Source organism: Bombina bombina, chromosome 4 (genome assembly GCF_027579735.1).
Source record: "Bombina bombina isolate aBomBom1 chromosome 4, aBomBom1.pri, whole genome shotgun sequence".
Taxonomy (NCBI): Eukaryota; Metazoa; Chordata; class Amphibia; order Anura; family Bombinatoridae; genus Bombina; species Bombina bombina.
Window position 1 is genome coordinate 304789127 of NC_069502.1, and position 20452 is coordinate 304809578.

The window sequence follows — 20452 nt, forward strand, 5'->3', positions numbered from 1 at the left end:
TTTAGGGGTTAATAGGTTTAGTTAGTGTTGGCGATGTTTGGGAACGGAGGTTTAGGGGATAATAGGTTTAGTTAGTGTCAACGATGTCGGGGAATGACGGTTTAGGGGTTAATAGCTTTATTTAGTTAGTGTCAGCGATGTTGGGGAACGGCGGTTTAGAGGTTAATAGCTTTATTTAGTGATTTAGTTTGTGTCGGCGATGTTGGGGAACTGCGGTTTAGATAAGAACAATAAAAAATTCCGAATCTGAATAAGGAATGGATCCAAAAATTCAGAAATTGATTTAATAATTTTCGGAATTTTTCGGGATTTTAGATATGGTGCCGATTCGGAAATTCAAATTCATTTGAATCTCTGAAATGGCCAAAATTCGTCTGAAAACAAAATTCAGCCGAAACGAATTGCACATGTCTAGTTGCTAGAGAGACAGACAGCAGACACTGACTGGCAAGCCAGGTTTTTAAACAAAATAATTCTTGGGAGATACAATCTTTTCTGTAAGTGATAAAATATAGAGATAAAGCATGATAAGTAAATATAGTTTTTATTTAATTAGTACCTGTAGAATCCTAAAAATATTTCATCTCTGCTAATATTAATTTCTAATAAGGAAAATTGGGACAATCATATATTAAGAAAAGAACAATGTATATTTTGAGTTATTTTGTTTGGGAAGACCAGATTTAGTCATCTCATTAAACCAATGTGTTCATATTCAAAGTAGAACCATATTAGTGCTTGTAGGTAAATATCATATAATTAATTAAATAGGTAGAAATCTGGGGGGTTATATATAGAGGGCAATCACACCCTCAGACAACAAAGAAGCATTTCTAATTGCTCCTGTTGAGTCACTCCATACATAGATAAGAAAAAACTTAGGCCACGTGAAGTGCTTTGACTAGGGTTGCCACCAGCTGGTTTTACATCGCCTGGTTATACATCGCCTGTATATTTAAGGTCCATGTTTGTTCCTTATTTATTATGTATAATTATTAAAACAAATGTATGCTAAAGAGCATAGCAGGTATTTTTCACCCAGAACAAAATGGCAACCCTAGGTTTGACCCTTAAAAGGAATAGGATTAAACCAAAATTTAGTTTTGTGTGGGTCTTCATATATATCAACTAAAACTGTAAAGAAGTCTATGGGGGAGATTTATCAAGCAGCTGATGCTGCTTGCGCCACCCGATGTTTCCGGCTCACCGGAAACATAAGTTACGAAGCAGCGGTCGTAAGATACAATGGGGATTGGGGTGGTGGCATTGCACCAGCATTTCACTAGAAATGCTTGTGCAATGTTAAATGCCGACTGCGTATGCTGTCGGTATTTAGCGATGTCCGGCAGACATAATTCGCTACAGCGAATCATGTCCGCCTGCCATTTGATAATTCAGCCCCATAAAATTATATCAATTCAGAAGGGTAGGAAAAAGAATAGAAGTAAGAAGAAAAACCTCTTCATATGTTTCAAGAAGTATGTTTTTAAGACCTTTGTACAAAATGCTGCTTGCGCTCACAAAACCACATCGAATTGGTTGAATTTAAAGATGAAAGCCACAACTATTAACAATAACACATAGAAAACCTAACAATAACCATTTTCACTAGGTTTTCAAATTAATTTGTGGCATAAAAACATTCCATTTCCTTCCATGGGAACAATTCAATAATAATATTCCAATCAATAAAACAAGGGAGCTGAAGGCATCTATTTATCAAAGCGTCGGCTTTCTTGCATTCGCCGGCACCAATACGCTCGCCTAACATCGCCTAACATTGCTGCCGCAGACCTGAATACGTTCTCCATAATTATCAAAAAAGCTGTCAAAAAGCCGTGCACCAAGTACGGGGCGATGAGCAGCGGACTGTTGTTAACTAACAGTCATCAATCTCGCTGCTCTTCGGCTTTTTTACAGCTTTCTTGGTACCCTGTCACTAAACACCCACACTATACTACACTGTTTACCCCCTATCCCGCCGCTCCCGGAGCCCACCGCAACTAAATAAATTGTTTAACCCCTAACCTGCCGCTCCCGGAGCCCACCGCAATTGTAATAAATGTATTAACCCCTAACCCGCCACTCCCGGACCCGCCCGCAACTCTAATAAATGTATTAACCCCTAAACCGCCGCTCCCGGAGCCCACCGCCACCTACATTATACTTATTAACCCCTAATCTGCCGCCCCCTACACCGTCGCCACCTACATTATATTTATTAACCCCTAATCTGCCACCCCCTACACCTTCGCCACCTACATTATATTTATTAACCCCTAATCTGCCCCCCTACACCGCCGCCACCTACATTATATTTATTAACCCCTAATCTGCCGCCCCTACACCTCCGCAACCTTCATTATATTTATTAACCCCTAATCTGCCCCCCTACACCGCCGCCACCTAGATTATATTTATTAACCCCTAATCTGCCGCCCCCAACGTCGCCGACACTATATTAAATTTATTAACCACTAAACCTAAGTCTAACCCTAACCCTTACACCCCCTAACTTAAATATAATTTAAATAAATCTAAATAAATATTACTATCATTAACTAAATAATTCCTATTTAAAACTAAATACTTACCTATAAAATAAACCCTAAAATAGCTACAATATAACTAATAGTTTTTATTTTACAGGCAACTTTGTATTTATTTTAACTAGGTAGAATAGTTACTAAATAGTTATTAACTATTTAATAACTTCCTAGTTAAAATAAAGACAAATCTACCTGTAAAATAAAACCTAACCTACGTTACAATTACACCTAACACTACACTATAATTAAATTAATTCACTAAACTAAATACAATTAAATACAATTACATATAATTATCTAAAGTACAAAAAAACCCCACTAAATTACAGAAAATAATAAAATAATTACAAGTTTTTTAAACTAATTACACCTAATCTAATCCCAATAATAAAATAAAAAAGCCCCCCAAAATAATAAAAAGCGCTACCCTATACTAAATTACAAATAGCCCTTAAAAGGGCTTTTTGCGGGGCATTGCCCATAAGTAATCAGCTCTTTTACCTGAAAAAAAAAGTACAATACCCCCCCAACATTAAAACCCACCTCCCACACACCCAACCCTACTCTAAAACCCACCCAATCCCGCCTTAAAAAAAACCTAACACTAACCCCTTGAAGATCACCCTACCTTGAGAAGTCTTCACCCAACCGGGCCGAAGTCCTCGACGAAGCCGGCAGAAGTGGTCCTCCAGAAGGGCAGAAGTGGTCCTCCAGACGGGCAGAAGTCTTCATCTAGGCGGCATCTTCTATCTTTATCCATCCGGCACGGAGTGGCTCCATCTTCAAGACATCCGACGCGGAGCATCCTCTTCTTTCGACGTCTTCTTGCTGAATGAATGTTCCTTTAAATGTTCCTTTAAATTCTAGTAGACCAGGAAACCACAATTTGTTTTTGAGAGAGAAAGAGGTCTTAAGTGGCCTTAAAAGTTATGAATCATTGGTCATCAGAAACTCAGACAAGGGTGGTAGTGTAGTAGTACTACTAGATAAAGTCACATATATTAACGAAGCCAAAAGACAGTTGAATGACCCTGCCACATATTCAATTCTACCATGTGACCCCACAAGAAGACTTCAGAAGGAGGTGTCTGATTTGCTAGATGATGGAACATATTTGGGCCTACTGGATGATGATACTGTTAAGTATCTGTATGTTGATAATCCAGTGGTCCTTATTTTCCATCATCTACCCAAAGTACATAAGAGTCTACTAGAGGTTAAGGGACGTCCAATCGTTTCTGGCATTGGCTCCCTTCTGGAGCCACTGTCGAAATGGCTGGAAACTATTCTACAGCCGATTGTATTATCACTATACAGTCATATTAAGGATACCACTCACATACTCAAGCTTCTTGATGAAGTTGTTTGGCTACCCACATTTAGCTGGCTTACAATTGATGTGGTGTCATTGTACTCTACTATACCTCACGAAATGGGTACACTAGCCATTAGACATTTTTTGGAATCTTATTACTCCATGAGCAATCCAACTATTGAGTTTATCATCAGAGTTACCATCTTTTTGCTTGAGCACAAATATTTTGTATTCAAAGGGGTTTTCTATCTGCAGGAACAAGGTACTGCCATGGGGGCAAAATTTGCCCCCTCCTATGCAAACATTTTATGGGGTGGCTTGAGACTAACTTTGTTTATGCAGATAGGAACCCCTTTGTTGGTCATATACAAATGTATAAGCGTTTCATTGATGATTTGATCATTATTTGGTCCTCTGATGATGAAACAGCAGGTCAATTTGTGGATTACCTTAATGTAAGCGATAATAGAGTCAAATTTACCTATGAGTGGCATGCATCTGAAATTAAGTTCTTGGATATAAGCCTTGTGGGTATTGTAGAAACAGGTACTATCATCTCTAAACTATATCGAAAGCCAATAGCAGGTAACACCCTCCTTCACAGTAACAGTGCGCACCCAAAACATGTTTTTAAAGGCATTGCCAAAGGGCAAATGCTCAGGGCTAGACGAATCTGTAATAGAGATTCAGATTTTGGGGAGGAATGTTGTGAGATTCAACGCAGGTTACTTGAGAGAGGATACAATCACTCACTGGTTAATAATGTTGCAAAAAAAGTAACCCAAACTAGTAGAAGGGATGCACTCCAGAGAAAAAAAACCAAGATTCTTGATAAACGTACCCATTTTATTACCAGGTATTCATCTAAATACTATGAGATCTGTAACATTTTGAAAAAGTACTTTCCCATTTTGTATGGGGATGCACAATTAAAGCCTATTGTTGAACAGGGTTTTAGATGCGTTTATCTCACTTTGGGAAATATTCTTTCCCCCAGCCAATTTCCATATAAGCAGAGAGCCAGTACCTGGCTGTCTGTTAATGGCACTTACAAGTGTGGAGTATCAAGATGTAAAGCCTGTGACTACATCACAGAAGGAAAGAACTTCCACTCGTATGTAACTAATCAGATCTATGAGACTAAGGGTTGCATCAAATGTTCCTCCAATTATATTATCTATCTTATTGAATGTACGGAACATCACCATCAGTACATTGGCATGACAACCAGAGATGTACGTACACGAGTACGTGAACATCTAGGTTACGTCAAAAATGAGAAACCTTGCTCGGAACTATCCAGGCATTTCATTGAAGTACACAGTCAGATGGCGTGCGATTGAGGCCATTAGGAGACCCCCAAGGGGAGGGGATAAGAATGCCATTCTAGCACGCCAAGAGGCTTTTTGGATTTTCAAACTTTGTACCCAAACTCCTAATGGCTTCAATTCGGAGTTTGATCTGATTAACCACTGGTGCTAAATGAAACAGATGTTAATTTATAAAATATTAATATAAACACATTCTATACCATTTTAGCCGTTTGGCTCCTCTATTGCCATTATCTCTATAGGTGGGCCCCCTTTTTTTGATGTGCAGTTGTATCACTAATATATATTTTTTATGTTTATGAACAGATAATTAGTTTGGTGTTTTTTTGAATCATGTGTTTTTTTGGTGTACTATTCTTATAATGGTACTTTTTATTACCTTTGATTCATAATATTCCTACTACTGTATTATCAAAATATGCATATATCCACCTCTATTTATACCTTTGAGGAGCATTTCTGGTTATTATTAGTTATTTGTGTTTTGTATATATATATATATATATATATATATATATATATATATATTTTTTTTTTTATTTTTTTTTGTACAACTATTTATTTCAATCTATACTGCATGTGTTATATGTTGTAAATATATGTATTTATTTATCACCATTGTAATATCAGTTAGGTTCACCTCTTCCTTTTCCAGCTTAATTATTACGTATCAATTTACACTGTTTAAAGGGTTAAGTGGGAGTTTCTTTTGTTCCACTATGTAGCCAATGACTGTGCTGAGAAATGTTTTTAAACCTCCATTTGTTTGGTACACAGCAGGTCTTACATTACGGCATTCAGCCGAAACTAGTAGGACCAGCTGGTTCTCGCTTGTAGTGCTGGTGTTAGGGATTTTTATCCTATATTTTTTTAAATAAATTCAACAATTTTTTCACTGCATTGAGATCCCATGCTTCCTTTTTTCATTCCTTTAAATGACAACATCCAAGATGGCGTCCCTTGAATTCCGATTGGCTGATAGAATACTATCAGCCAATCGGAATTAAGGTAGGAAAAATCCTATTGTCTGATGTAATCAGCCAATAGGATTGAAATTCAATCCTATTGGCTGATTGCATTAGCCAATAGGATTGAACTTCAATCCTATTGGCTGATTGCATCAGCCAATAGGATTTTTCCTACCTTAATTCCGATTGGCTGATAGAATTCTATCAGCCAATCGGAATTCAAGGGACGCCATCTTGGATGACGTCATTTAAAGGAACATTCATTCAGCAAGAAGACGTCGAAAGAAGAGGATGCTCTGCGTCGGATGTCTTGAAGATGGAGCCGCTCTGCGCTGGATGGATGAAGATAGAAGATGCCGCCTGGATGAAGACTTCTGTCCATCTGGAGGACCACTTCTGCCCGTCTGGAGGACCACTTCTTCCGGCTTTGTGGAGGACTTCGGCCCAGTTGGGTGAAGACTTCTCAAGGTAGGGTGATCTTCAAGGGGTTAGTGTTAGGTTTTTTAAGGGGGGAATTGGGTGGGTTTTAGAGTAGGATTGGGTGTGTGGGTGGTGGGTTTTAATGTTGGGGGGGTATTGTACTTTTTTTTCAGGTAAAAGAGCTGATTACTTTGGGGCAATGCCCAGCAAAAAGCCCTTTTAAGGGCTATTTGCAATTTAGTATCGGGCAGGGATTTTTATTATTTTGGGGGGCTTTTTTATTTTATTAGGGGGATTAGATTAGGTGTAATTAGTTTAAAAAACTTGTAATTACATACTGTAGAATAAAAATAAACCCCAAGCTAGCTACAATGTAACTATTAGTTATTGTAGCTATCTTAGGGTTTATTTTATAGGTAAGTATTTAGTTTCAAATAGGAATTATTTAGTTAATGATAGTAATATTATAATATTTGATAGTAATATTTATTTAGATTTATTTAAATTATATTTAAGATAGGGGGTGTTAGGGTTAGGGTTAGACTTAGCTTTAGTGGTTAATAAATCTAATATAGTGTCGGCAACGTTGGGGGCGGCAGATTAGGGTTTAATAAATGTAGGTAGGTGGCGGCGGTGTAGGGGTGGCAGATTAGGGGTTAATAAATATAATGTAGGTTGCAGTGGTGTAGGGGGCGGAAGATTAGTGGTTAAAAAGTATAATGTAGGTGGTCGTGGGCTCCAGGAGCGGCGGTTTAGGGGTTAATATGTTTATTTTGTTGCAGCTGGGTCCGGGAGCGGCGGGATAGGGGTTAATAACTTTTATTTAGGTGGCGGCGGTGTCGGGACGACAGATTAGGGGTTAATAAGTATAATGTAGGTGGCAGTGGTGTAGGGGTGGTAGATTAGGGGTGTTTAGACTCGGGGTACATGTTAGGGTGTTAGGTGTAAACATTCCTATAGGAATCAATGGGATATCGGGCAGCAGCGAACATGAGCTTTCGCTGCTTTCTGACTCCCATTGATTCCTATGGCATCCGCCGCCTCCAGGGCGGCGGATTGAAAACCAGTTACGCTGGGGCGGAATAGTGGCAAACTTATCTGGTAGAAATTTGATAACTTCCAAAAGTAGTCAGATTGTGCCGAACTTGGGTTCGGAACATCTGTAGTGACGTAAGCATCGATCTGTGTCGGACTGAGTCCGGCGGATCGTATGTTACGTCACCAAATTCTACTTTTGCCGGTTTGTAGGGTTTGATAACTAAGGCGAATCAGGCTCGCCACAAATACGCTGCGGAATTCCAGCGTATTTACGGTTGACGGCTTGATAAATAGATGCCTGTGTCTTCTTCTTAGATGCAATCTTAACCATAACAGAAAAACAAGTAGCGGTAAAACGGAAAAAAAGCCAAACAGAAGGCTTCTACATATTATGGCTAACCAAAACAGGTATGGAATAAACCAGTAATAGTCCAGGAGCCACAACAGAACTTTACAACAACAAAGTTCAGAAATAAACAGGTAGTCCACAGATGGCTAGCACACTTAGTATTAGTTACAGACAGCTAACACACTTAGTATTAGTTACAGACAGTATTGCAGGCTACTTGCTCAGGCAAAGTTCTGATCAGGCCACAGAACTATATAGTTTGAGCCAGAGGCAACAAGCAGGATTAAAGACAAAATTAGCAGAGGGGGCAAATTAGTAAGATCACAAACAAAGCAAAGGTCAAGGCAAGGAGATCCAAACAAATGTGTTTGATCCAGATATTTATAGTCTGTTGATTGGGGATAGGCAATATCTGAGCCTGCAGGGGTCGGAATGCTTAAAGGGCCACTGTAAGTAAATATTTTCTATGCCTGTTACTAACTAACTACCCCAAATACGCTTTTTATCAATAGCATTTCATTAACATATCTCTACCGTATATCAGAAATCTTGTCTGCAAATTTAATTGTTTTCCAAACCCACTCTGTGGGTATCCTTTGCTCTGTACCAATCCGTTTACAATACCTAGGTTTCAAAATGGCGCTTTAAACACAAAGTTATTGGTTTAAGTATTTTGAACATGCAGTGCTGAAAATAGTGGGCAGGATAACGTGACATCATCGGCGAATAAAAGATATAACTTTTAGAACGTTATGAAACTTCGTTTTGGAGAAAATATAGGTCAGTAGGTTTTAATTAATGTTTATTAACTTTAATATGTTAGTTGTTTAGCTTAAATATTATAACAGAAAGTAATCCTTTAAATCACTCTGGTGAGTAAGAACCAGAGAGCAAGGATGGAATCTGGGAAACCTAGATTCATTCCTCAGAATCACCCAGGATGTGCTAGGCTAATATCTTCTTTTGCAAGAGTAGCTGCTAGAGCTATGTTAAAGATCTTTCTACTCGTGTCCAACATTAAGGGGCCAATTTATCAAGGGCTGAATGGCCCCTGATGCCCCTGTTTCTAAGCGAGCCTTCAGGCTCGCCGGAAACAGCAGTTATAAAGCAGCTGTCTTAAGACCGCTGCTCCTTAACTAGTCTACTGCCTCCGAAGCTGCGGACATTAATCCGCCTGATCCTATACAATCGGGTTGAATGACACCCCCTGCTAGCGGCCAATTGGCCGCGAATCTGCAGGGGGCAGCATTGCACAAGCAGTTCACTAGAACTGCTTGTGCAATGTTAAATGCCGACAGCAACGCTACAGCGTATCATGTCCGCCAGACTTTGATAAATCGACCCCTAAGGATCATGAACTATAAACTATCCAAATGTATGGAAACATGAAACTAATAATTCATAGCAGAATCTGTTGGCGCTCTACAAATAAATGATAATCATCCTTCAGTGCTATCATTATCATAAATTGACCAGATTCTAGCTCCTTGATGACAGAGGTCAGACTATTATAGGTTATTAAGGTGGTCAGGAGAAGTCACTGTTTGAGTTAATGTGTGGTGGGGAGGTTGTGGTGTGGTTTAAAAGTTTTGAAAGTCAGGTGAGCAGCAATTAGGGTTAAACTACACTGAATGTGGAGCAAAATGTATAGATTACTGCCATAGCACATACCAATACATTTTGAGAGGCTTAAATATTATGGTTTGTGACCTATTATAAATAGTTACATTTCTACAAAAGGAACTATGTCACTGTTAATAGTGGTTGCACATGTTTTATATAAATTTATAAAATTTGCTTACAGAGATGTTAGCGATAACATCACAGTACAAATGTCCCTCTTTAACCACTTATACTGTATATTCGGAAAGAATGATAAACTAGTATACTTGTATAATAAAAAAAATTGCTTTGAGATAACCTTGTCATAGTTAACTATCATCAACTAATCTAAACTATCAATGTGAAAACACTCTAAAACTAAATATTTTTAAATGCAAGATATTTGGCTATAACAATAATATATGTAATTTTAAGCAGAAAATGTAGTTAAAAAAGATCAGATGAATTTCAAGTAAAAAGATTCCTTTCATGTATGTTTGTGAAAAATATAGCTGCTACTTCAGCCTTGGGTTTCTTGTAAACACTCAGGTTTAGGTTGCTCTTTAGCCACAGTTTAGCAAACAGTTGAGATCATTTAGAGGAACCTCAGGTAACTGTGAGGTCGTGCTTGGCAACAGGCAGTGTCTGCTATGTAGGTGGCTGACCAAATCAAATCATATGTTGGCTGTCAATGCAAAAAGGACCCATATAATCAACAAAACACACTAGTCATACAGCGGTGTCACAGAACACATGCACACATTTTGATTTTACAGTGTTGAGTAGTAATAGATAGTAAATCCCATGTTTATTAAGAGGGTAATTCTTGTATGGGTACATCTTGTATATAGCTCTTTGACTGCCAGAGAATATGTCACAACTCTCTCTAGCAACCAAAGAGTTAAAGGCTCATTCTTGCAGCCAGAATTCCATCAAGGCTAAATACTAATGTTTTTTTTTTACTATAAGTCAAAGAAAATATTATTGTCTCCTAATTTGAATAAAAAGGCCTTGTGCAAATAATATTGTAGTTCCTACCAGCAGAGTTAAATTAAATCATTCAAACATCAGCTTTTATGTCTTCACTTTTCATTGAGCAATTAGTTGACCAAGGTTATTGTTAACAAATTAAAAGTGTGTACGATGATCGCAGGGAGTAGGGAATATTGAAGACAGATAATGTTTAAAAAGTGACTTGCAGAAATTCACCATGTTAGTGGCACACTGCTGAGCAGCTCCAATATTTACTAACTTAAAATAAGTCAAATGCAGAGCAGTGGGGGTAGCGATGCAAAATGCCAGCAAGCTACTATCCAAAATGTGCCCTCAAATCCTGCTGCTCTGAGCCCAGGCCTAGTAGGGAAGGTACACCTCTCAGTATTATTATATCATTATCAGCTAAAAATTTACTTTTAACCCATTTAGCAACTGTTCGTGTAGGTATAACAGAATGGAAGCTCAAAAAACCAAGAAGGCTTGGTAGCTGTTACCATTTGCTGTTACAAGGTAAGTTTCTGTACGTTTAATCTGTGAATACTGTTTCCACTGCCATGTTTTGTATTCTATACTTCATACAACTTCACAAATACTCACACAGTGATAGGCATACAATTTTGTACATAACAGAACTTACCAATCAGCCATATAATAAGAAGAAAGTCTATTCTCTCTAGAGCTGGTCCCATTGTGTTCTTCTTGTCCTCATTATAAACCAAAGAATACAAATTGAGAAGCAGTAGGAATGTAAAGTAGGAAGCTCCATGTATTATGAATTTCATGAAAGGTGTGTGAATTATACGTCCAACCTGAGATTTAGGAGCAAACAAATAGCATAGCGAAAGGACTGGCCAAAATATTCCCACTGTGAGGACAATCAAGATCTTCTTACAAGTGTGTTTACGTCTGTATCCAGCCATTTGTCCAAACCAGACTGTGTTGAGAAACTGTTGGCAGTTGGACTGAGATACAAACTAAAAAATACAAATAATAAAGAGAATTAATTAAGACATTTAAAATAATTCCATAATTCCTTTTATTATTCATTTATTTACACATTATTTAAAATTTAAATCAACTTTATTTACGAGGCAGATTATTTTAAAAGAAGGGAATAGAAAGAGATATATTAGTGTTCTAGTAATATAAAATGGCACTCTATTTATGAGTTTATCTCAGACTACCCATAGGGCAGAGTATCATTTGAGCAAACAATTTCAGTTCCTTGGCAAGGCTAGACATAATTAGAACTTGTATAACCCGCAGCAGACATTTTTATATTTTAGCCTATATTTAACAAACACCAAGTGAGATCTCCTCCCAGTGAGGGGCATGGCCAAAAGAAAGAACCACATCCTTTTACCTGCAAAAAGGTGAACTAATTTACCTATTCCCTCATTTCTAACGTATCCATCATAGGATGGGAATTGGAAAATATTAGCTACAACATAGGCCAAGATATAGAAATTTCTGCTTATGATTATATTATTTCTAAAAAGTTGTAGGCTTTCCTAGATAATAGTTACCAGGTGAGAAAGAGGTACAATATAAGGATGGAAATACAATAAAAAGACAAGAAATAGTAATGTAAAGATAACATTTATTTAAAAAAAACATGATATGAAATTCCTTGACAAACTGCAGAGGCAGACAGTGAACACTCAACTTGTAGTTAAAGTGGATTGTATACAGAAATATGTTTTCCTCTTTGGCCCATATGACAATGAATATTCTATTCTTCCTTTCTATTGAGTAATCCAGGGATGAAAGCAATTGGAAGAAATGCATCTACAAGGTTAAAATTTTATATTAAAAAAAGGAAGTGGAGACAGCAAAAAGGCTAAGTTATTGTTGATTTGATAACTGTGACTGATCACCATCAGATCTATTTCTTGAAGTTCCCATCTTTAAGTTATTGTCAGAAACACTTCTGCATAGAGCTGACAGTCAACCAGCAGAACTTTGTTCTCGGTTAAGAAGTTTTGGGATTTAACAAAGATATGTCTGCAACTGGAGATAATGTTGTACACAAAAGTGGAAAACAATATTTTGTGAAACTGTCAGATTTATTTTCTAGAGTTTATGAAAAATCAAGCGAAAAGGTCACATACTCCATCAAGTTCACCTGACCATGGGCATTATTCAAGTTAACTTCATCCACTGTAATACTAACACTATTGAAGGTTTAACAATGAAATCAAGAAAGTAGATCCATCATATCTTTTACAATGTAAAAAAAATGCAATTATAAATAGCTTGTTTTTAGTTTTTGAATAATTACCATCCAGCCAAGGCTTGCAGATGTAAATATGCTGAGTCCCTATAAGCAGTCACGCTAAATCCCTCACCTCATCGACTCCTATAGGGTGCACTACAAAACTCTGTTCTGGCTTACACTCAAGCACTAACTCAAAGCCTAAGTGCACTAATCTGAAAGTGTGCTACAAAATAGTTGAAATAGCTTTGTTCTTCATTCAGTTGAAAATTGTATATTTATTTAAATATTATATATTATATATACCATTTTATTGAGTAAAGAAGAAAACTATTTCCACTGTTTATATTTTTAAATAAAAATGTGGTGTGAATATAATCAGTCACTTTGTATTTCTACCTTATATTCTATTATATATTTAATTAAAGGGTCTGCACCAGCACCAACTATAGTAAAGTACTAAATTTAAGAAATGTATATATTCTCTCTCTTCTAATCTATACTTTGAAAATAAAATTGTTGCATATGTATTAAAAACAGTGTTACTTTTGGATAGAAATTGAGACCTAAAAAATATCCTTAAAGGTGTGAGAAACTGGAACCTACAGTGATGGTAAATTTCAGACTATAAGAATCTTGCAATAAAAAATATGTTAGTTTGCAACTAAAACCACATTTTTTTTAAAGTGTATATATATTTTATAATAAAAGATTTATAATCTTAATTGGTATTGTCTGTTCCTCTGCCTCCTTCATTTCCTCTTTTGGCTGGGCTGTGATGTATAGAGCAATCACATCCAGTTACTACAAAGGCTTTCTAAGGACTTTAAAGTGGCTGGACTTCAAGGTTGTCATATGATACACACGTTGATTGGATGCTAACTGAATTATCATTAAAAAAAATTCATCCAAGTGGGCTGGCATTGCAATAGAAGTATTACTATATGCGCTGATTTAACCCTTTCACACATGGATTAAAAATAAAAAAAGGTACACATATATTTTTTTAATGGCAAAGATTAAATATATGGCATTTGATTAGGAAAGGTTTACCATCACTTTAAAGGAGAGAACAAGCTATAATATCAGAAGGTGACTTAAGCAAATGCCTTAATATGGTTAATTTTTTTATTTATTTTTTTACTTAAAATAGCCAGAACAGGCAAAATGCAAGTATAAACGTTAAAAGCAAGCAGCTACAAGCATACAGTACTGAAATATAGGTACATTTCTGGGCACAGGAAAGCACAACAGAAAAGTACAATATAGAGAAAGAATAATAAGGGAAAGAAACAAGGAAAGCAGGGTCAGATAAATCCTCATTCCTTGTATGCTGATTTGTTGAAGGCTGAATATCTCAGGTATCAGCAGAAGCAACTTTGTTCTCCATAGCATAAAAGAAAGATACCTTCAGACTCAGCCTTCCATATCCAGACCAGCAATGTGCATGACAGCACGAGAGGCATTAAGGTCAACAGGCACCCTTCATTGTTTATAAGCAGCATACAAGCAATATGGCACTTTACTGCAGAAGCTGACAACAGCAGCACTCGTCTCTATAGAAGCCAACAAACAGCAGCACTCTTCTCCATAGAAGCCAACAAACAGCAGCACTCTTCTCCATAGAAGCCAACAAACAGCAGCACTCTTCTCCATAGAAGCCAACAAACAGCAGCACTCTTCTCCATAGAAGCCAACAAACAGCAGCACTCTTCTCCATAGAAGCCAACAAACAGCAGCACTCTTCTCAATAGAAGCCAACAAATAACAGCTCTCTTCTCTGACAAAGCCTGTAAATTGGGCCTCCTGGTTCCCCAGTGGTAAAAAAAGCATGCAAAACACTCCCCTACATGAATGTTGGCAAAGTTGGCAGTTCCCCGAAGGATTGTCCTTGGTAGTACTAGGAGCAACCACTAGATTAGCCTCATCCCAGGGAGTTTATGTTATGTCTCCTGGACACCTAAGAAGACAGAACTTCTAAGTGTAAGTAGCTGAGGAGGCTAAACAAAGCCAAAAGCCTCCATCAATATTTACCAGGTTAGATAATACTGTCTTGTCCATTTTATGATGAGCAGAACTAGAAAGCACGGAATAAGGAAAGGATGTCATCTTTATACAGGTAAATGGAGTGTGGTTATTTTTTTGGCCCTACTGGGAGGGAATTTTGCCAGGTAAGTATTAACTAGGAAGGTCAAGATAAATGGTATAGAAAAGATAATCTCAAAGTCTTAGTAATTTATATGGAATTCTCACTTTGAAATGTGCAGACAGATGTGTCCACTGTGTTGTGGTGCTTGTATGTTTTTAAAGCAAAATAACTAACTTTTGTCCCTCACTGATTAAACTGAATATGTGTAATCTGAGCTAAAAGGGACAGTCAGATAGGACATGTTATTTTAAACAACTTTAAAATTTACTTTTATCATCAATTTTGCTTTGTTCTCTTGGTATTCTTAGTTGAACGTTAAACCTAGGTAGGCTCATATCTTAGCCCTTGAAGGCCGTCTCTTATCTGAATGCATTTTGACATTTTTTCACAGCTAGAGGGCAATTTGTTCATGTGTTCCATATATATAACATTGCTTTTATACCATGGAGTTACTTATGAGTCAGCACTGATTAACTAAAATGCAAGTCTGTCAAAAGAACTGAATTAAGGGGGCAGTCTGCAGAGGCAAGGTAATCACAGAGGTAATTAATAATAACTGTTTTGGTTTTGCAAAATTAGGGAATGAGTAATAAAGGGATTATCTATCTATTTAAACAATAACAATTCTGGTGTAGACTGTCCCTTTAAATCTATGCTTATTTTGTTGTAGGACGAGTCCTATTCCTGCCCTAGGCTGATTCATTGTATTTCAGCTACCATGTCTATTGGTATGTTTGTGTCTCCAAAGCACTTAATAAAAAATCTTACTACTACACAGTAATGGTAACTCTTCCATATGTTAACCTGAGCACATGGATGTATTTAATGTTTTATCTTTTATTTTTCAGTAAAATGTGCTTCACACATGAACTCTGTTTTTTCCAGAATTCCATCACATTCCCACTTTCTTTTAAGAATTTTAATATATTTAAAAGTGAAACAGAGGGACTGAACAATATGGCATACTACTAAATTATGCACAGATATTTTCGGCTAGATTTTAAGTGACACTATAATTTGCATGCAAGCGATATCGAGTTTTTGCAGCCATTTGTGCGCAAGTTAAATTCCGCTTGTATTATAAGCGCAACCCCGACTTATGCTAGAATGATTACCACATCCTCAGAGCTGTGGTTAACTGTTACGCTCGACAAAAAAGTGTCATAAAACACATCAAAAATACATTTAGAAGTACAGTTACACTCATAATACTATATAATAAAGATTATTAAAATAGAAATATTGCATAAAAAGGTATAAGGGCTCAGATGTTAGAAAAAAAGAATTTCAAAGGGCTTTAACATAGAGATACATACATATACATATCTAAATATGTGTACATATATATATATATATATATGTATATATATACAGTATATATATACTTATATGTGTGTACATATGTATATATGTATTTATATGTGTATTTATGCATTTACAGACATATACACACACACATATATATATATATATATATATATATATATATATATACACGTGCATTGAAGCTGTCAAGTAGATGAAAACATGAAAAATCATATTCATGCAATATTCATAATTAATAAAATGTGTAACTGTGTATATACCATACATAGGCCTAGATTTGGAGTTTGGCGGTAGATGGGCTGTTAACGCTACGCAGGCTTTTTTCTGGCCGCACCATAAAATTAACTCTGGTATCGAGAGTTCAAAAAAATGCTGCGTTAGGCTCCAAAAAAGGAGCGTAGAGCATTTTTACCGCAAATGCAACTCTCGATACCAGAGTTGCTTACGGACGCGGCCAGCCTCAAAAACGTGCTTGTGCACGATTCTCCCATAGGAAACAATGGGGCTGTTTGAGCTGAAAAAAAACCTAACACCTGCAAAAAAGCAGCGTTCAGCTCCTAACGCAGCCCCATTGTTTCCTATGGGGAAACACTTCCTACGTCTGCACCTAACACCCTAACATGTACCCCGAGTCTAAACACCCCTAACCTTACACTTATTAACCCCTAATCTGCCGCCCCCCGCTATCGCTGACCCCTGCATTATATTATTAACCCCTAATCTTCCGCTCCGTAAACCGCCGCTACTTACATTATCCCTATGTACCCCTAATCTGCTGCCCCTAACACCGCCGACCCCTATATTATATTTATTAACCCCTAACCTGCCCCCCACAACGTAACCGCCAGCTACTTACAATAATTAACCCCTAATCTGCCGACCGCAAAGCGCCGCCACCTACGTTATCCTTATGTACCCCTAATATGCTGCCCCTAACACCGCCGACCCCTATATTATATTTATTAACCCCTAATCTGCCCCCCTCAACGTCGCCGACACCTGCCTACACTTATTAACCCCTAATCTGCCGAGCGGACCTGAGCGCTACTATAATAAAGTTATTAACCCCTAATCCGCCTCACTAACCCTATCATAAATAGTATTAACCCCTAATCTGCCCTCCCTAACATCGCCGACACCTAACTTCAATTATTAACCCCTAATCTGACGACCGGAGCTCACCGCTATTCTAATAAATGTATTAACCCCTAAAGCTAAGTCTAACCCTAATACTAACACCCCCCTAAATTAAATATAATTTAAATCTAACTAAATTAATTATCTCTTATTAAATAAATTATTCCTATTTAAAGCTAAATACTTACCTGTAAAATAAATCCTAATATAGCTACAATATAAATTATAATTATATTATAGCTATTTTAGGATTAATATTTATTTTACAGGCAACTTTGTAATTATTTTAACCAGGTACAATAGCTATTAAATAGTTAAGAACTATTTAATAGTTACCTAGTTAAAATAATAACAAAATTACCTGTAAAATAAATCCTAAACTAAGTTACAATTAAACCTAACACTACCCTATCAATAAATTAATTAAATAAAATACCTACAATTACCTACAATTAACCTAACACTACACTATCAATAAATAAATTAAATACAATTTCTACAAATAACTACAATTACATAAACTAACTAAAGTACAAAAAATAAAAAATAACTAAGTTACAAAAAATAAAAAAATATTTACAAACATAAGAAAAATATTACAACAATTTTAAACTAATTACACCTACTCTAAGCCCCCTAATAAAATAACAAAGACCCCCAAAATAAAAAAATGCCCTACCCTATTCTAAATTAATAAATTTAAAAGCTCTTTTACCTTACCATCCCTGAACAGGGCCCTTTGCGGGGCATGCCCCAAGAAATTCAGCTCTTTTGCCTGTAAAAAAAAACATACAATACCCCCCCCCAACATTACAACCCACCACCCACATACCCCTAATCTAACACAAACCCCCCTTAAATAAACCTAACACTAAGCCCCTGAAGATCATCCTACCTTGTCTTCACCATACCAGGTTCACCGATCGGTCCAGAAGAGCTCCTCCGATGTCCTGATCCAAGCCCAAGTGGGGGGCTGAAGAGGTCCATGATCCAGCTGAAGTCTTCATCCAAGCGGGCCAGAAGAGGTCTTCCATCCGATTGAAGTCTTCATCCAAGCGGCATCCATCCGGAGCGAAGCAGCAGCATCCTGAAGACCTCCACCGCGGAACATCCATCCTGGCCGACGACTGAACGACGAATGACGGTTCCTTTAAATGACGTCATCCAAGATGGCGTCCCTCGAATTCCGATTGGCTGATAGGATTCTATCAGCCAATCGGAATTAAGGTAGGAATATTCTGATTGGCTGATGGAATCAGCCAATCAGAATCAAGTTCAATCCGATTGGCTGATCCAATCAGCCAATCATATTGAGCTCGCATTCTATTGGCTGATCCATCAGCCAATCAGAATATTCCTACCTTAATTCCGATTGGCTGATAGAATCCTATCAGCCAATCGGAATTCGAGGGACGCCATCTTGGATGACGTCATTTAAAGGAACCGTCATTCGTCGTTCAGTCGTCGGCCAGGATGGATGTTCCGCGGTGGAGGTCTTCAGGATGCTGCCGCTTCGCTCCAGATGGATGCCGCTTGGATGAAGACTTCAATCGGATGGAAGACCTCTTCTGGCCCGCTTGGATGAAGACTTCAGCCGGATCATGGACCTCTTCAGCCCCCCGCTTGGGCTTGGATCAGGACATCGGAGGAGCTCTTCTGGACCGATCGGTGAACCTGGTATGGTGAAGACAAGGTAGGATGATCTTCAGGGGCTTAGTGTTAGGTTTATTTAAGGGGGGTTTGTGTTAGATTAGGGGTATGTGGGTGGTGGGTTGTAATGTTGGGGGGGGTATTGTATGTTTTTTTTTACAGGCAAAAGAGCTGATTTTCTTGGGGCATGCCCCGCAAAGGGCCCTGTTCAGGGCTGGTAAGGTAAAAGAGCTTTTAAATTTATTAATTTAGAATAGGGTAGGGCATTTTTTTATTTTGGGGGTCTTTGTTATTTTATTAGGGGGCTTAGAGTAGGTGTAATTAGTTTAAAATTGTTGTAATATTTTTCTTATGTTTGTAAATATTTTTTTATTTTTTGTAACTTAGTTATTTTTTATTTTTTGTACTTTAGTTAGTTTATGTAATTGTAGTTATTTGTAGAAATTGTATTTAATTTATTTATTGATAGTGTAGTGTTAGGTTAATTGTAGGTAATTGTAGGTATTTTATTTAATTAATTTATTGATAGGGTAGTGTTAGGTTTAATTATAACTTAGGTTAGGACTTATTTTACAGGTAATTTTGTTATTATTTTAACTAGGTAACTATTAAATAGTTCTTAACTATTTAATAGCTATTGTACCTGGTTAAAATAATTACAAAGTTGCCTGTAAAATAAATATTAATCCTAAAATAGCTACAATATAATTATAATTTATAGTGTAGCTATATTAGGATTAATTTTACAGGTAAGTATTTAGCTTTAAATAGGAATAATTTATTTAATAAGAGTTAATTAATTTCGTTAGATTTAAATTATATTTAAGTTAGGGGGGTGTTAGTGTTAGGGTTAGACTTAGCTTTAGGGGTTAATCCATTTATTATAGTAGCGATGAGCTCCGGTCGTCAGATTAGGGGTTAATAATTGAAGTTAGGTGTCGGCGATGTTAGGGAGGGCAGATTAGGGGTTAATACTATTTATTATAGGGTTAGTGAGGCGGATTAGGGGTTAATAACTTTATTATAGTAGCGCTCAGGTCCGCTCGGCAGATTAGGGGTTAATAAGTGTAGGCAGGTGTCGGCGACGTTGAGGGGGGCAGATTAGGGGTTAATAAATATAATATAGGGGTCGGCGGTGTTAGGGGCAGCAGATTAGGGGTACATAAGGATAACGTAGGTGGCGGCGCTTTGCGGTCGGCAGATTAGGGGTTAATTATTGTAAGTAGCTTGCGGCGACGTTGTGGGGGGCAGGTTAGGGGTTAATAAATATAATACAGGGGTCGGCGGGGTTAGGGGCAGCAGATTAGGGGTACATAAGTATAACGTAGGTGGCGGTCGGCAGATTAGGGGTTAAAAAAATTTAATCGAGTGGCGGCGATGTGGGGGGACCTCAGTTTAGGGATACAT

The 20452-nt window shown here is 37.3% G+C and overlaps 1 protein-coding gene across 1 annotated transcript in view; it reads right to left on the reverse strand.

The window, feature by feature from the left end:
• The window catches only part of TRPC1 (transient receptor potential cation channel subfamily C member 1), a 174785-nt gene that overhangs the window by 110136 nt on the left and 44197 nt on the right, over window positions 1-20452 (reverse strand). Inside the window, exon 7 of the mRNA XM_053709004.1 lies at window positions 11206-11542. Within this exon, the coding sequence (XP_053564979.1) occupies window positions 11206-11542 (337 nt within the window). The remainder of the gene's footprint in view (window positions 1-11205; window positions 11543-20452) is intronic.